This window comes from Sinohyriopsis cumingii, chromosome 13 (assembly GCF_028554795.1).
Source record: "Sinohyriopsis cumingii isolate HCF-2022 chromosome 13, ASM2855479v2, whole genome shotgun sequence".
NCBI lineage: Eukaryota > Metazoa > Mollusca > Bivalvia > Unionida > Unionidae > Sinohyriopsis > Sinohyriopsis cumingii.
In genome coordinates, this window is record NC_142973.1 from 62,585,988 (window position 1) to 62,605,456 (window position 19,469).

Here is a 19,469-nt window from a genome sequence, read left to right on the forward strand (position 1 = left end):
GTAAAGAACAAAACATGTACTCTGTGATCAACATGCTGGACTTGCAACTGAAAGGATAAGGGTTTAAATCCTACCACTACATCAGCCTGGGTCAGCTGGCATGAAGTTTCCATTGGCAGGGCACTTCACTCCAATTGCCTTGGCACTTACACTAAAACAACTCCAATGAAAAATCGGTCTTAGGTGAAAATATATACTGTACCCTCCACCATCTGTAGCTATTCAATACAGCTGAACCCCATCATATCATGCATACTAAGTTATGATATCTTGTAATTGGATCATATATTTGTTTGGACAATTCACATAATTGATATAATTAAGTTTCATTAACACAGTTTGGACAATGCTGGGTTAAATGCAATTAAGCAGCAAGCAATTTCTAAATACAGCTCTCCCTCATTATAACATGGTAGTTGAGGTCCACTACCATTGACTGCATTATGCAGACCTGCCAACTCTAACGATTTTGCTGTAAGTCTTACAAAATGTACCCTTAAAATATGGACTTACGACATACAAGCAAAAACTATGTTCCAAATACTGAACTTTTAATTATGTTTTCCAGCTGTACAATAACAGTTTATGATATTTTGTTACACCTTACTGAAAACTGGTCAAACTTACAGAGAAAAATCAACCGCCTTACTGAGACGGACTCATCAGGGTTGGCAGGTCTGCATTATGTACCAAACTGCGTTTTACTGAGTACCATGATGTACACAGAACCACAATATATTAATAGCATAATATACGGAACCATGGTAATTTTGTAAAAATAATGGTGTTTTGAAAAGGAAATGAAGGTATAAGACATGTTTTGAAAAGGAAATGAAAATATAAGACTAAGTTTCATCTTGTTTTGTATCAATCCTTACTGCTAAGATATCGTTAATGGGATCCATAGTAGCACCATGTTATATCCAGAATCCTGTTATAATGATGTATGTTATAACAGGAAAGAGCTGTACTGCAAGCAAACATGCAAAAAGCAGAAGCATAATCCTTCATAAAATATCTTGATATTCCACCATTCGCTAGCATGGTGTATCCTTGAGTAAGGCAGTTTACACTGCTTACCTTGACATATTATCCTTCAAGTGCTGCTAGGGCACAAAGCATGAAACCAAGGCAATATGATGGATGCAGTGGCAATAGCCCAAAATATTAAAAATAAACAATATTATGGTTAAACATTAATGTTGACTGCAAAAGACTATTCATCAAACAAAAACACACAACATTATTATTATTATTATTCTTATCATTATTTTATTAAGCAAGATAACCACTTGGGCTTGGTAGCAACATCCAGATTTATGCTGATGTTGAATCCACATATGATGTTTGATCTCAGTCAATAGCTACCAGGAGAAAAACAAGAGAACCATGAATAGCATGTTAAATACTTAACCCAATTTAGTACTTTTCTGGTTACGCATTAATTCAGCATTGTTAAGTCTTGACAAATGGGTCTCAAAGATCTGGACCTCTGGTCAAGGTTTGTGGTCTTGATCAAAACAGAAACCATTTTATTTTCTAATCAGACTTACCACAATTGTGGTTTCTAACCTTCAGGTCCCAAAATCTAAAGGTTTCTTTATTACCTTAAGTACAATCCAGCCATAAAATTTGTGGTCTTGAAGTAAACTTATTATGCAAAAATCTTCTTTTAGTCATAGTGACCTTGACCTTTGATCTTTTGACGCCAAAAGCCAAAAGGCTTTGTTTTATCTAATGTGTAAGTCATACACATAATTTGGTGAAGGTACATGGTTAAGAACTGAAATTCATTTGCAGCAACCATTTTTCTTTTTTGAGTCACAGTGATACTGTGCTTTGAACTATTAAAATAAAAATCAAAAACACTTTCCCTTACTGTGTGTGCAAGCAACCCACAAAGTCTAGTCCTGGTATGTGTTGTAGAACTAAAATTATGTTTTTGAATCCATTTTTTCTTCGTTGATCAGTTTCTTTCTTACCTTAAGTGTGAGCCTTCCACAATGACCAGTTGAGGTATGTTATGCAGAATTAATGCTTCTGTGCAGAAACGATTTTGACTTCTTTCAGCCATATTGACCTTGACCTATTACCTTTGAACTCCAAATTAATAAACTATTCCCTTGTGCCATGTGCAAGCCATCCCCAATGTTTGGTCCAAGTATGTGATACACAAAACAAATATTGTCCACAAATCATTTTTTGTTTGTTTTCATCACAATGACCTTGACATTTTGACTTTTTAGCATTAAAATCAAATGGCTGCTTCCCTACTCCATGTGCAAGTCATCCACAAAGTGTGGTAATTGTTGAGGTGAAGAACTTAAGCCTTTGTACATAAACGAAACTGACAAGACACAGATGGACAGGTGGAAAGATATATCATTATATAATACACTCTGCTAAATAAATGCTCAAAAATATTTTAAGAATAACAGTATTAGGAACAATGTAATGCCGTTTCTCCATCATCTGCAAGGTTTCTACTTACTACATAATGGGAAGAGTATATATACATGTTCATACAATGAAAAGGTTCAAGAACTGATTTTGCCTTCAGGACTTAAAAGGTCATTATTTTGTAAGATATCTGTGATACAAATTAAACTTTTACATCAAATATCAGTTTGACTTTAAATTATTAATTTCCAAACAGAAATTATTAAAATAATCCATTACACATACACCTGTATGGATATGTCATTGACATAATCAAATTATGTGACAATTACAATCCCAAACAAATGTTCATTACACATCAACTTATTCACCCTGACACACAAAGAAATTAGCATAATGTATTTGGCAGATATCATACATGGCATATTACATAAAATACAAATTTAACGAGAATGTTACATCAGACTGATAAGAAATTAGAAGAGGTTATGAAAGTACACTCCATGGTTTCTTTAGTTAGCCTTTCTACACACACACACACACACACACACACACACACACACACACACACACACACACACATACATATATATATATATATATATATATATATATATATATATATATATATATATATATATATATATATATATATATATATATATATATATATATATATATATATATATATAAATTTGTGACTGTTGCGCCCACCATTTCTTAATGAGATATGGGGCTCTGAAAATCTTACCAGCTGGAGCATAGTGAGGTACCTCTTCCACCATAAGTATTTCTGGTACTGCGGTCCAAGTGCAGAGATCCCATAGTATGTGTACATGACAACATGAATAAAGGAGTTAACCATTGCACCAAAGAAAGCTGAAAAATGGAAGATAGTAAGTTATACATTTACATATATATATATATATATATATATATATATATATATATATATATATATATATATATGGACAAGTCATTCTAACAACCAGCATTTTCCCTTGATCACCCCTGCCCATGGGGACTAGACTCCATTTCAAACTCACAGCCCATAACACTATTCTTAAAGTATAATACTTTGCACCATATGGAGTTTATCTAAGTGGTCAACATGGATTAATGTGTCTGTCCTTACCCCTACCACCATTTCCAATCACTTAGAAACCACTATGATGAGCAACCAAAGATGCTGCAATGCCCTGGTGGATAAGGCATTGAAATCACAACCAGAAATGCTACAGGATCAATTCCCACCATTTGATCAGCCTGGATCTACACTATTATCCGTGGGCCTTGCTTAAGATACCAAATCTGATAGAAACCTATCAGAAAAATAGCCTATAGAGTGTTTACAAACTCTGCCAATTGGAAGCAAGATCGCCTCAATAACATCTGTGGATGTTGCTCAAAAATGAACTCATCCAAGACCTCAATGATCTTAGCTTACCTAGAAAATCTGTTCAAAATCAGATCAGAAATATGACTTCTAGAGTATTCACAAGCTCAGCCAATCAAATGCAAGATCACCTCAATATTATGTGTGGATGTTGCACATAATCAAACAAATCCAAGGTCTTAATGATTGTAAGTTTAATCTGATCAGAAATGAAGCCATGAGTGTTCACAAGCAAGTGTAGACAGATGGATGGAAAGCACACATTGCACAAATGACCACACCATAAAAGATTACTTGGCATTTGGCCAGGTAAGCTAAAAAACATAAAAAGAAATAGTTCAAATTGTTTACTTGTCTACAAATATGGAAATGTGTTCTGAAATTAATTCTTCACAAAATTATCCATGCAATAACAATAAACTTGTCCTTACTATGCTCAAGGAATGGTCAGCAATTTGCTCACATAAATAAATATGCCTCCACCTGTCCTGCATTCCTCCCCTACCATGATGGACATGAGTCTATGGTGCAATAATTCTTACAAAACTCACGAGTGCACAAAAATTTTTGCAATATGTCTATGATTGCATAACAACCAAAGTATTATCAATTTTCACAACAATTCATTTAAAAAATTGCATTGAAAAGTTCGTGCCTTCTATCGCATTAAGTTGCAGGCTGAAAGAGCAAGAACCCTGTGATTTTGCTGATATCCTCATCTTCAGATGATGACCATAAAATGTACGAAGTTAAGTTTCATGGTGATCCACTGAAAACTGACACTAGTTGTGTCCACAATATCCTGTCATCCAGCTCAAAGTCAAAACGAGCAATAACTCGGACAAAAACTGCAAAAGACAGTGACTTGGTGATATGCACATCTTCAGATGATGACAGTATTAATAACACGGGTAGACAGCCAATGGTTCGGAATACTATTTTTCCAGACTTTTTAGCAAGTCATGTTTTTGTAAGATTTGGGATATTAATTGAATGTCAAATTTATGATTTTGCAAGGAGTTCAGTGTGGAATGGGAATCCAAATGAAGACAATTTTTTTAAAAGATGTTTTAATGTAGTTTAAAAATCCGAACATGTCTGTAATTTCTGCAGTAAAAATGGAAGCTTTATTTGGTAACCAACTAAAGATTGTGTATAGGGGTTTTGCAATGGCAGTTGTTTTCTTATTTACATCTTTGGAACCATCTGTATACAGGAACATATGGTCACAATAATAATAATAACAATAGTCATATGATGATAATACAGTAATACCTCGTGCATTCGCGTTTCTGGATTCACGAAATTTTCATTGGTACCCTCTACGTACATGTTTTCTTTATTTTATTGAACTGTACCTTCGTTATATGACTTCTATGACATATGAAGTTTACCTAGTTTACCTTCCTGACAATGACAAAGAAAACGTCAGTCATTAAGTTTACAGTCCCCTTCATTACATGGTTTTACCTTACTGTGAGTGCAAAAGAAAACAGTAGCCAATGAATTAGCATAGGGGTAATATTAGTACATGTATACATGTACCGTACTGTAAATGCGCTAGTGTGGCAAATACCCATTAGGCGATACTGTACTCTATTTTTACATCAACCATTTATTTCTCTTTTTAAGGGTAATGTATTATGCTAACTTTTAAATGAAATTAAAGTGCTTTGGGAGCATGATTTGGGTCATATTTAGGGTTTAAACCTAAGAAATAAGCATTTATTAGCATTTTTAGTGACTCATACCAAACATTTGTGATTCCTCTTGATCTGTGACTGGTTCTGGAACCTAACCTCGCGAATGTTCGAGGTATTACTGTAATCTGAGGTAATCCAATTAGCTTACCAAATTAGCATCTCTTAAGACCCTCCGTGGGAGACAAAGAGTATACCACGTTATATAAACACAGCCTTATAATAAAATGCATGATGCATATAATTTTACTACCAATCAATGCCTTATAGCAGGAATAGTGTTATAATGAAGGGCATTATAACAAAAACCATGTTATAATGGAAGGCCTTATAACAGGAACTGTGTTGGAATAAAGGGCCTTATAACAGGAACTGTGTTACAATGAAAGGCTTTATAACAGGAACCATGTCAGAACGAACTATCTTATAACAGGAACCATTTTAGAATAAAGTACTATATTGTGAGCAAGTGCTGTACTTACACTGACCGCCAGCTACCCATTTAACTCCAATCCACCATATTGGGAACATGGTGGCATGGTGGTATACATGCAGAAAGCTAATCTGGTTGTTCTTCTTCCTTAGTACAAAAAATACAGTGTCTAGCATTTCCACACATTTTGAGAAATAGAACCACCACAGAGCTTTAGCTATCTGAAATAGAGAGTGGAGTTATGGCTTTACTTTGAAACCAGTTGTAGCACATGTGTATCTCTTTAGAAAACAGAACATGATCACATAGTTTAATTATAGACTGTTTATGAAAATTGTGCTACTTTTGACTCTGATGTTTTACCTTACAGGTCAAATTCTGACCATGGACCTTGTATGACCATGTCATCTTAGGTGCCAAGCCTGGTCCGAGGAACTCAAAATGTAGTGTATGAAGTCAGGTGGTGATTAATACAGGTTTTATTCTGGTAAAGCATATAATATATTAAATTTAGAATCAAATATTTTTGTTGCAGTGGTCTCTTACAATTAATGGCCTGTAGCACAATTTAACTTTGTATCAATAATAATTAACTGTTATCCATCCTTGGGTATTCTTTTGCCTTGAAACCCTGCTTGCAGTACAGGGTCTATGTTGTTTGTTCTATTGATTACTCCTTACAAACTGCACAGACCCAGATCTGTCAGTGCATTACTCAACTTCAGATCTGAGTCTGTGCAATCTGCAGTTGGACTCATCATACAACTGAATATATTATATGGTACTGTATAGTTTTCCTATTTGCTAATGCAGGCAATATGACTAATATAAACACTTACCCTCATCTCATCTGGGTTGTCTGAATAATTTACTGGCTGGCATGAATAACTGTATCCTAATTTTGTGGATGCCAGAAGCAACTGAAGGAGGAAGAAGAAAAAACTTTCAATTATAGGGGTGGACAAAATCAAATGGTAGCCCATAAAAATAACCTAGTAGTCCAGTTCAAATTTAATGTCCCACAGAAGACACTTGAACGCTGAATGGTAAACTAAGAAAACTATTCTTTTATCTTATATCACAATTTTTATTATTATTTGCAAAGTGGATTTATTTTGGATAAAGTTTTGAAGAAATATAACAACTCATAATATTATATAGCAACCCATTGGACTACTGGATTTGAACACCTGGTAGTCTATAGGCACCTTCCTGGTAGCCAGTGGGCTCTGAGCACAAGATCTGTCAAACCCTAAATTATTATATCAATCTGTGATAACAGTTAACTACATAATTTAACTACATGATAGATTTTTTCAAGTTCTTTGTGACCATACCTTTGCTTATACAAATGTCTCCAAATCAAAATGACAATTATTGAAATACATTTTCTATCCAATCTCTTAACTGGTTAATTAATCTTAGGTTTACTGGCTTCATAGAAATGAAAGTGGTCTAAACAAAAGAGTTGGGATAAATGGGGGTTCCTTTTACCAGATAATATGACTTTAGAATACAGTATTTTCTTCTGCACTTGCTTCTTGAGATGCATTATATATACTACAAATATGATAAATAAGATAGCTACCTCTGAGAAAATGTGGAGGTTCATAACAATGAGGCCCAAATTATACAAGAAAAGAGTCCATTTATATTTAAATGGTTCTCTGTTTTCCATGAGTTTTTGACCCCATGTCACTGCAATAACGTATAATGCTGTGATAACCAAGGTTGGTGTGTATGACTGCATCAAAAACCAGTCTTTAACACGGACATCTGAAAAAAAGAAAACCAAATACAGCTCCTGAGTCTGAATATAAATCCCATCCAAATTTTAAAACTAAAAATGGAATTACAATTTTTCTTTTTCTTTTCTGTAAGTAATATTCACTACAAATGAAATGACACTCAAGTAATTACTGCATATTAAGCCTTATAAACATAGCCATGCATTAGGCAAAAACAAATGTGTGGTTCCAGTTGGCAGACTATCCCTGTTTTTTACTGCCAACCCTAGCACTTTTTCACCTTGGGGTACCCCCACTCAAAAAAAAATTCCTGGCATTTTTGTGTGCATCTATTGAGCTGGTTTAGCTCAGTACTGAAAGTGCTTTTTACATACACTAATCATTATAATTCAGTTCAATATATAACATATTTTGAGGTCTTAAGGTTGCTATTTACAGACACTGCTGCACTAAGTTGCCAATTTCACTGCCATGGGAAACAACTCATGCTATCATATGTATGATATTTCTGTGTCCATATTTTCAATTCATAAAATGAGATGTTATTAACTGGTAGTCTTAATACTACTTAAAGACAACTTAGAGTTAGAAGTCTGTGAATACTTTGTATTCTAAAATAAAAAAATTTTCCTCTGATTTTTCTTTTTTTAATGCTATCATAACATTTTGTGTTTTAGCAAGAGCTTTGCTGATCAACTGGATAGGCCTATGTATAATGAAGAACTGAAACTAAAGGAACAGTAATATTTGTTCACAATGATAAAACAAAAGCCCTCTCAAACCTGATTGAGTTAGAGCCCAGTTGTAGAATTCCTGAAACTCTAAGTATTTGTCTCTAGCAATCTCCATTATGGCAGCCATGGTTGTCAAAATCTGAAAAGAAAAGAAAAGAAACATGCAAATTACTAAGAAAATTATACTGAATTTGCCCAAAACTAATAAAACAACAAATTAGCAATAGCACATGTGATGTGAAAAAACTGTACTGTCTGTTAATTTTATAAAAAACTGACAAATAAAACGCAGACCCTATATAGCACTTACTCCGTATAAAGACATTATTAGAACACATTTCTTCTTATAAGGAAAGTATGGTTACTGATTCTATATCTTGGTGGAACTGACTATCCCATGGGAAGAACAACTGGAATAAGCATACAAAAGGAAGACAGAGAAATACCATTGTATGGTAGGAAGCAGATGGAAAACAAGGTTCCTCCCAGAGGATGTACGATGCCCATCTTTATTTCTTCAATAAAAACCCTTCCTATGTGCAGAAAATTGTCCCTTTATCTCAAATGGGGGCAGATTTTCCCCTTAAAATGTTTCATAATAACCTTGCTTATATGAAGGGTATTTGAAAAGTCGGAATATTTTCTTATAATATTTTTGTTTCACTGAATCTCTCAATAAACTTAATGCCATTAAGAAGCAGACCAAAAAATGATTGGCAGCTACATGTGCAGTCTGCCTGACAGCTGCAGGTATAAGTGTGTCATGTAATGACATATATGTGTCATGTAATGACATATATGTGTCAGATAATGACAGATATAAGTGTGTCATGTAATGACATATATGTGTCATGTAATGACAGATATAAGTGTGTCATGTAATGAATGTAAATGACAGTGTTCGAGAAGAAGAACAATTCAGTGCCTGATATCAAGCCCAACTTGGATAAAGTTTGTGGATGCAATTCTGTCCTATCCTACAATCTCTGAGGATTGCTGGAAGATTTATGTCTGCAATTGGTGGGTGGGAAGAGGATACTGCGATAGAAGAATTGAAGAAGATGGTCAATAAAAAGTGGAAGATATTTCTTTTGTCACAGGACTACATTTATCAGCTCTTCTACAGAAGAATCAAATATGTTATGCAAGATGGGTCTTGCATTTGTTCAAAGCTGATCAAAAATGGACTTAGATTGAAATTGCCAATCAGCTACTTGTCAAATATGCGAACAGTGAAAAGAGATATTTGTCATATGTGAGGAAATAAGCATTTGCTTTCTTTTTCAAACTGATTTTGGATTGAGAAAAAAAACTGAAAAGAGACCGCAAATTACCCAATGTAGTTCAACTGGCAAGATAGTTGTATATGCATTATTTTGAAATGCAAAAGTCCCAGGCATCTTGGTACATGTACCTGTGCCTAACTCTGATAGCAACACTGGACATTTTAATGCCTTGAAAGTGTAGCCAAACACTGTGGAACACTACCACTCCATCCATCAGCACACCATTTATAGTGATGTCTACCACAATAGGGCATCATGCCGCAGACATGTAGCATGATGTCCCACCCATCACACTATCCTGACACCAGGCCGACCAGTCCTAACACTAACCTCTAAATGCTGAGTGCCAAGCAATGCAGATGTTAGTACCATTTTTTATAAATCTTTGGTATGACTCAGCTGGGGATCGAACCCACAACCTCCTGCATCAGAGGCAGACGCTCTAACCACTAGGCAACCACTTTCAAAAGCTTTGTCAACTGTAAATCATTTGTAGAAAGTTTGATGAGTATTTATAACCTGTGGGACTTGGTTTTTATCCAGCACTGAATCATGTCTGAATAAATGCAAACAAACCGTACAAGTCTGTTGTTTAAACCCTCAATTAATCTGCACAGTTCATTGCCATAACAGCTCATTAAAAATGCTGCTTGCAAACAAGGAATAAACCCATGCAGTTTAAAAACCAACAGCAAAATTCTAGCATTTACCAAAGATAACAATGCTGTATATGTGATCTACTTACAATCAATTGTGATGATTAAGTTTGGCTGTGTGTGTGCTGTGAGACCTGTTTTTCTTGTAATTCCATACAATATAAAAATGCACCTTTTCTGGTTAACATGGCAAAATATTCACGATAATTAGGACTGCTGTTTATCGACCTCATGTATGACTGGTTTTGTAATTATCACAAGTTATATTCTAGAACTGAGAATTTAAAGGGTGAAATCACTGGGAGAGATATAGTAAGGATTTAATAAAGAAACAAAGTTATGGCTTGGAAATATTGAGCATCTAGTTAACTTTTCAGCATGATATATTAGAAATTAGCATGAATCCTATGTCCTAAAATAGACCCTCGTATTGAGTCAAAAAATTGTTGCATCAAAAAACCAAATAAAGAAAATGATTTTCATAATTTTAATCCATGATTTTCTGAAAATTTCTTCTATGTACATGTATTCATAAATACACTGTACTACATTCAAACACACTCATTACAATAGAAAATGAAATAGTGTACTCTATATAACACACATTAAAGAAATATTGTTACAAATATACACTGTACTATCTGACATCCTGTCAGTATTTTACATGAATACTAAATACCTGCATGTAAGTGTAAAAATCAGGATATAGAATACTTAAGGTACTCAGGACAAACATTTCCATATCCTCCAAACTTGTTAAGTTGATCAGGAAACACGCTAAATAGGGATGGCTTGGAAGATAATTAACTGAGTAACCAATGAAACTAAATTTATCAACATGCAAGTACTATATCAAATAGTGACTATCAAATGTGCTAAATCAGCATTATATCAAAATGTACTAAATCAGCATTATATCAAAATGTGCTAAATCAGCTGTCAATCAAATTGTGATAAATCAGCTGTCTTTCAAAATGTGCGAAATCAGCAGTCTATCAAAATGCACTAATCAGATGTCTCTCAAAATGTGCAAAATCAGCTGTCAATCAAAATGTGCTAAATCAGTTGTCTATCAAAATGTGCAAAATCAGCTCTCTATCAAAATGTGGTAAATGAGAACATTTTATGCTTGATAACCAATATCAGTTATAATATTGTCAATTGCACAAGGAGCTTGGTAAATATTTTCAATACAGCACATCAGGTGAGCATAATATGGAATAAGTAGAGTTTACAGCTGACTGATGAAGTACTCATCAGGTACATGACCTAAGTTTTGCTTGTACAAACAATGGAGGATTGAGGAGCCAACAGACCCACAATTGGGAGATCAGGGTCACCACTGTTGCTGATGCAGCTTCCTATGACTACACAAATAATTGAGGCATTTCTCTCTAATCCCATAAGTATCTTAGAAAACAATGCTCACCTCCTGGGTAGCCCCTCAAGTGACCCTCAGGCCAGCTGATATGTCAACTGTGTTTTTATGACAGGAGAGGTGGCAAAGAAAACTTGTCAAGTTAATGAATGGAAAAGCAGGACTAACTTCACACTGATTAGTTCCCATCCTATTTTACATTAATGTCACATGCAATCTCTTGTCACACAAAAATTGTGAAAAAATGATCAAATATTTTGCTTGCAACATTCTGTTCTGAGAGAAAAGGTCAGCACACTGCTGATCCACACATAACGTTCAAACTTCTGGCCTGATTACATCAGCTTGATATTTGCTATGGAAGAAGGAATATCATCTCACCCTCTGACAGCTATGTACAGAGGTTTCTGACATCAGATGGTTCTTTACTACTTGCCTGCTCAAGCATAACTTTACGAAACAAAGTAGTAAAGTGTGTGTGCATTCTGGTGCAGCAAAGACTGTCTGTGGAGACAGAGTTGCTCTGCTTGGAGAGGTGGCTTTCTGCTGCCACTGTAGATACAACATTGAAAGGTAGACCCCTTACATATAGAGATGTAAGTGCTGCCACCCCCCATTGTCATGGACACCTAAGGCTGCCCATTTTATTTAAATGTTTCACTATAGTTATACAGAATTGAAAAAAATCATTACTCCAAATGGTTGATGGTTGGGAAGAACTGTTCATTGCCAAAGTTGTGTTTGGGGGATTACTCTAAATTTCACCTTCAAGATTGACGTAAGGGAATTTTTCTGCCTGTGCCCTGTCATTTGTGTAGAATACCTGTCTCAGAGAGCATATAGGCCGCAGGACAAGGGCCATGTCGCACTGTAACCCATACATTCTTTCTCAAGAATGATGACATATTTCACCTTAAGCAACAGTGAAATAACTATTCTATGGCTCCAACATCAAAATGTTCTGGATCTATGAAATGAAAGACACAGAGCAGTTTAGTTTTGACTGCCTGGACAATGTCTAGGGTTGCTTGATGGGCAATGTGATATTGGCCTGTATGGAAAGCAACACGCAAAAGCGGGGTTACCATAACACAGTACTGTCCAACCTTTCTGACACCATGGGCCACTGAAAAATGTATTTCTTGAAGCTGAGGGCTGCAGCAGAAAACGGAAAAGCAGCAACTATATAGCTGCTCGAGCTATGGCGGGCCATTTAAACTCAGCTCACAGGCCGCATGTGGCACACGGGTTGGACAGCACTGCCATAACACTTGCTTATAAACCAAATCAATCTACAAACTGCACTGACCAAGCTCTGCCATCACATATTACTCCAGCAGATCTGGGTCTGTGAAGTTTGTTAGGAGTTTTACAGAGAACAAGCAAAATAGACCCTGATCTGCAGCCACCTTATGGTATAGCAGGTCAGGATCTTTGTTGCTTGCAGTCTGACTCGAGTTATAAGCGATTATATATGGTATGCTGCTTTTCTTCGTGGGCCCAAAGGAGAAGCAAGTTAGTAGTATCTACCTCAGCAACGTGCATGATGGCTGCAAACCTGGTTTGCTGGTAGTTGATGAGTTAGGCAGCATAACATGTGCTTCATGCAGAAATCCATGATAAGGTACTGTACCACTGGGGTAAAGCAGATCCTATAGTGAGGGCTATCTTTAGCAATGGATAATAGACTGACCTCCAGTGTGTGTGTGTCTGTGTGCGTGTGTCTGTATGTCTGCGTGTCTGTGTGTGTATGTATGTATGTATGTATACATGCATGCATGCATGTACATATGTATCTATGTATGTTTGAGAGAGACAGACAGACAGAGAGCAAGAAAGTGACAGAATGGTTTCATAAATGCAAAAGACATTTTTTAAAAACAATGTATTTTTATACTGACATGTTTAACAAATTGGGGGTTGGGTTACAGACATTTTGAACCATTATAACTAACAGCTATATCTGTGTGCTAGCTAACTATTAGTTGAATGCTGGTCAGCTTGTCAGGGCATATTTATAGACCTATAGCTGGAACTTGAGATTTATCAAGCAACCAGACTGAGTACTACTTTTCCATAATCTGCATGCAAACATTTTACCTAGCAGATGGTTAGCCATAAACTTACTAGCAGATGGTTAGGCATAAACTTACTAGCAGATGGTTAGGCATAAACTTACTAGCAGATGGTTAGGCATAAACTTACTAGCAGATGGTTAGCCATAAACTAGCTGATAACTAACTAGTACCTAACTTAAGCTGCCACAGCTAGCAGTATGACATGTTGTTTTTATTATGGCATATTCTAACACAATTAGTACAACCAGTATGTGAGTACTTGATACTGTTTGAATTAGTTATATTTGCAAATATACAAGTATGTGTGCATAACTTTACAATTATTTGTTAAGGTATACAGTCCTTGTTTACCTCTTCACCATGTTTGTAAGTCATGTTACTAAGAACAAGTTTGGGCTTGTTCTAATTGCTGTGCCATTTTTAGGATAATTGAGAAGTTGAATGGCCTCAGTATGATTCTACTACAATTGTTAAGTTTCTGTAATGCATTAATTGCTTGAAAGGGTTATTATTCATGCTACAGACAAGTGTACCACCATGGACGTAACTAAGCAATTTTCAAATCTATGCACTATCTTGGGTCTGCAAGGAGTATGGGTGTGGGAATGTGTGTGTGTGTTAATATTTCATCACCAGAAATTTAACAAATGGTATTTGATTTTTCAGCATAATTAAAGTGTGTGTGTGTGTGTGTGTGCATGTGTCTATGGGGCTGGCTACAGTGTACATGTGATAACTTTAGATCATCACCCGGAAAGAACAAGACAGACTGGTTCAACACTGCATCCATAATGCAAAACAATGTAGTCATAATTTATCAAACAGCCATAATCAATATTCCAGAAACAATTTTCACTCCCTTTTCTTATTCAAGGATCATGGTAGTTCTGTGGATACCTGCAGCTTTTATCTATTTTTCTTTAATTTTTAAAAAATCAAATGTACATAGTGTAGCATTACATGTACTATTATATGAGACAAGTTTATAGCCCCTCCCCCATTTCAATAAGTGCAGCCCTTCTACTTACTAATTGTATATATCTTTGGGTTTTTTAAAATAATGTTTAAAGAGATAATTGAAAACTTAAATGTACATCAAAATAAAACAATGTGCAAGCAATTTAAAATAAAACAAGGTAGTTTGTTTTGATTCAGTGTTTTTTACTGCAAAAGTTATGTCTCAGAAATTGTTGTTAGACTTGAGATGTGTTCATTAATTAATAAAACATTGGCTTTTTGCATGTACTATTTTGTGAGACTCTTATTTTGAAAATAAGAAAGCCACATTTGGTAGATCATCGGTCTGATGCCCACTGAAGTCAAATGATGTCGTGTCCTTGTGAAAGCTTAGCTAACATGACATCTGCATGATAAAACCATTAATCTGTTAAATGTTTTGTTAAAATTAACAGCATTTTCTAAAATGAAAAATGAAAATGCATATTTTTGGAGGCTAAAAAATTTAAATGTACCAAAAACAAGCACTGCTTTGCACACTGAATTGTCATCAAAATGATGGATTATTCAAAGGAAAACCACCTTCATGGCTCAGTCCACAGTATTATGAAATGTAACATTTTTTATAACTTGTATTCTGGACCCAATGTCATCATTTTCACACTAAATGATATTGCAGGCTCTCTCTGGCAATGATTTAAGTGATCAGGTATTTAAGTTGTGAAATGCCAGTCCGTAAAAAAAACCATATTTTGCAGGCCACATGAAAGAAAAAAATTCATTCCCCAGTGGAAAAAATCATATTAAAAAGTCTTTGTGATAAAAAAAATTTGGCAATACTGTTACAAAATTACAAAATGAATATGGGATTGAATTTATGTGATAGAATCTGAAATATAAAAACAAAGTTTAGTGCTACTTTTAAAACATGTTTTTAAATTTTAATTGTACCAACAGTATTTTTTAATTACATATTAAAATACATGGTGCTTAGTTTCGTCCATTAGGGTTTAAATTTAAATTTTATGTGGCACAGAATAAAGACTGAATATCCCTTTGCTTACTATTCTTTGAGTTCCCCTTACATTAAAGGGTAGCGTGCATAACTTCAAAATGTTTGCTGAACCATCAACCAAAATTGATTACAGGTTCAACTGTTTCCTTCAGGTGCCAAAAATGTATGCTGATGTTAATCCTTCCACTAAATTGATACAAAAAAATGAAAAAGATATAATTCTCAATATTGTCTGCTAGTGTCTCCATGTGCCATGCAACTCAAAAGTCAAGGTCAGGTAAAACATTTGAGGCAGTTACTCAATAAAACCCATGGGCCGTTTTCTTCAGAATCACTGAGGTGTGGTGATAGATCTGTCCAAACATGATCACAAAGGAATGGTTTACACATTGACAGGAAAATAAAATTCAAAGCTGTGTTTATTATGACAACACTTGGTCACTCCAGTGACAGCTCAATAGTGTTTCAAGGTGTAAGTACCTTATGGCTAGATTTCATTCAAAGATATAGAAAAGATCTTAGAAAAGGCATTCCAGCTGGTGTGTATACATATCAGTACAGTCTTGTTAAATTTACTAACATTTTAAAATAATGTTATATACAGTGACAGTATATAAAAAGGCACTCAAGAACCATTTTATAACAGAAAATCTTTAATACACGACATAAAAGGTGAAACATGAGGTCAAATGTATACTAAATTGCATTTGCTGCACAAGGTCTATGATTTTCAAAGTTCAACTCAACCATGTCCATTTATGTATTATAATACAGGAGCTAAATATGATATAACAATTTTGAGGTTGCAAAAGAAACGCAGAAAAAATGCAAAAGAACTGAACAGTCACCATAAAAAAACTTAAGAAATGACCATTTGGATGCAATCCTGAATAGTTTCTGAAGTCAACCTATTATCCACCCTGATCTTACTAAAAAGGATAGCCCTCACCCCCACCCACTCCAATGGTAGTGGTTCAGGGGCAAACAATTCAAGAACCCACAGCATAATTAAACAGAGCAAGCTTTATCAAGCATTGACAGCACCTTCTAAAAGAAAGAACAATGATAATGCATGACCTTCTACCATATAAAGTGCCTACTTGCTTGGGTCTATCATTTACACTCACTTTTAAGTCCGACTGCAAACAACATAGATCAGCATAATGTGCCTGTAAATCAGGGTCTATGTTGTTTGTTCTATTCATTACTACTAACAAACAATTTACTGCACATACCCAGATCTGCCTTAGTAGCTCAATTTGCAGTTACTTGTCTTATAAGCCAGTATAGACATTATATTATATTTGCAAACTAAAATCAACACCTTCATATGCAAATTTAGATTGGGGTTTGTTGAATGCATGGCAATAGCATAGCAATAATAGTTTAGCAATAGCAATAATAGTTTATTCTGCCTATAAATTTGATAGTTAAACAGGACAGACTGATACAGCTCTTTATCTTCATCTTAATGTCTTTTGTTTTGACATCAAGGCCCATATTACTACCCAGTCCACTATCTTGTCCAATGATGGTTGCCTGAAGAACAAACCATCTTTTGACACGTGATCACTTAATAAGTCAGTTTTATTAATTCAATTTATCAATTTTTTTTTTAACATCGCTAAAAGAGCTATCTTCAGAAGTGACTTCAGAATTAAAAAAAAGAAATAAATCAAAGTATTAAGAATACTAATGCTTGGAGGGTTGAAGCTATACTGATTTTTCTCACCCATAAACTTGAGCATGAGAAAATATTTAGAAACTAAAAGAATACACTGTTCTAGACACACAGGCTATACACATTACTGGATGCAAAAATCAAACTCTGTCAAGTGGAAACACAGAGCCAGCAACAACCAGAAGTGTTATGTATGCTTTCTTCAAACTGACTAACACACCCCCATTCTGCCCCAGTTGAATCAAACATAATAACGCAATTGCCAATGAATGAAAACTCCTGCAAGTAAGAATCAGAGTGGTCCATTCATCAACTGACAAACCATTCCACAAGATTTCCATGTAGCATAATAATGCATAAGTAACAGCAACACTTGCCATATTTCCAGGACATAATATATAAATTTCCAAGAAAATCATGAATTTTAAATCTCAATAGTCATTACACACTTGATTATTGCTGTGTACTTGTATCATACGATGGCTATATAACTTGTCCAAATTAGAAATAATGAAACTAAAATTTATCCTTATAAAATATATTAATATTTTTTGGTTATTTTCATATAAGATCCATTACTTAAACGTGTTAATACTGTAATAATATTTTTACTTAAACGTGTTAATACTGTAATAATATTTATTGTTTTCATGTTTTTGTTTTCTCATGTGTAGAATGTGTGTACTTATGGTGATCGTCACATTGCCCTCATTACATATTCATGTTAATGCATGGTGTTTATAAACAACAGCACATTTTTACAACATGTAACAATTATAACTGGTTTTTCTTCTTGATCTTTTTTATTCTAAGAGCAGAAAATATAGATAGATTCTGCAGAACTAATTGTTTAGATAATTTTATAAAACGGTATAAGCCTGGATGAGCTATAGAAAAAATGTGAGGCAATAATAGCACATGATAAAACCTATATGTGTTAAATGTGTTAATTATACAGCAAAAGTACAGGGTTATTCTACTTTAAATGGAAAAAAAATTAGATGAGAAAAATAACCTATGTTGCTATGTTGGTTTTTGTACCAAGACAAGGAAATCACAGTTGGGGGGTTACATTATTTTTCTCACCACCTGTCACAGCATTGAGGGGAGACAAATAATGTAACCCCTTGACTTGGATTTCCTTGTCTCTGTGCAAACATCAGCATAGATTCTATTAACATATGATAGGAAGAAAGAACATAACACCAGAAATGTTGCTCTCCATGGTTTATTTACTACCAGGCATATTGCTCAAAATAATTAAAATTGTATTTATCATAAATTTTCTTTCCTTTATATGCCACTTAAGAATTTGCATTAACATTTGAAATACTGTTTATGAAATTATAGTCATTTCTTTTTCAAAAGCATTTACTACTATTGTTTCAAATATTAACAACTGTGGAACAATATCGGTGGAAGATATCTACTATCAGGTCTAACAATTCACCTAAATTTGAGTTTCCTCTCTTGACACTGAAAAATTTGCATGATGGTCCAGTGGATCTGTACTTTGTAACTATTTTTGGTAAGATCATAAAGTTTGTTACTATTATTAGTAAGACAATTGGTTAAAGAGAGTGAACATTATACCATTAGACAAATAGTGTTTGAAATCCCTTCAAGCCAAAAGTAGGAGTGTATTTAACCTTGGAAGTATATATAAGACACTGAAACATGTGGTATACATAAGTGATAAGTAAAAACAGCTTGAATAGTAAATGTTCAGTCTGTAAAATCTATTAGCTCAAAGAACTAGCAGTGATGAATTCTGGCACAGGTGTCATGTGAAATAGGATTCAAAGGTAGAAGGGAAAAGAAGTCCATAAGCACAATTCAAGATTTAAGATTCTCGTAGTCTTGGCCACCATCCCATAATATAATTCAATATAGACAAAATCTACCAATTGAAGCCTACATATACATATTGTATTAATAATAAATATGTTATGTGTTTTCTCATCTAGAAAGCAAGTGGATGATAAATAATGCAGCTGTAATTCTAAT

At 34.5% G+C, this 19,469-nt stretch overlaps 1 protein-coding gene across 3 annotated transcripts in view; it reads right to left on the minus strand.

Annotated features, from left to right (window-relative positions):
• Nucleotides 1-19,469, minus strand: part of LOC149785700 (very long chain fatty acid elongase 4-like) — a 37,187-nt gene that overhangs the window by 12,665 nt on the left and 5,053 nt on the right. For all 3 annotated transcript variants that reach the window (XM_089979563.1, XM_089979565.1, XM_089979564.1), the window contains exons 2-6: nt 8,460-8,550; nt 7,518-7,705; nt 6,769-6,849; nt 5,979-6,150; nt 3,152-3,279 (exon numbers count right to left, since the gene is read on the minus strand). In XM_089979563.1, the coding sequence (XP_089835689.1) occupies nt 3,152-3,279; nt 5,979-6,150; nt 6,769-6,849; nt 7,518-7,705; nt 8,460-8,538 (648 nt within the window). In that variant the 5' untranslated portion in view covers nt 8,539-8,550. The remainder of the gene's footprint in view (nt 1-3,151; nt 3,280-5,978; nt 6,151-6,768; nt 6,850-7,517; nt 7,706-8,459; nt 8,551-19,469) is intronic.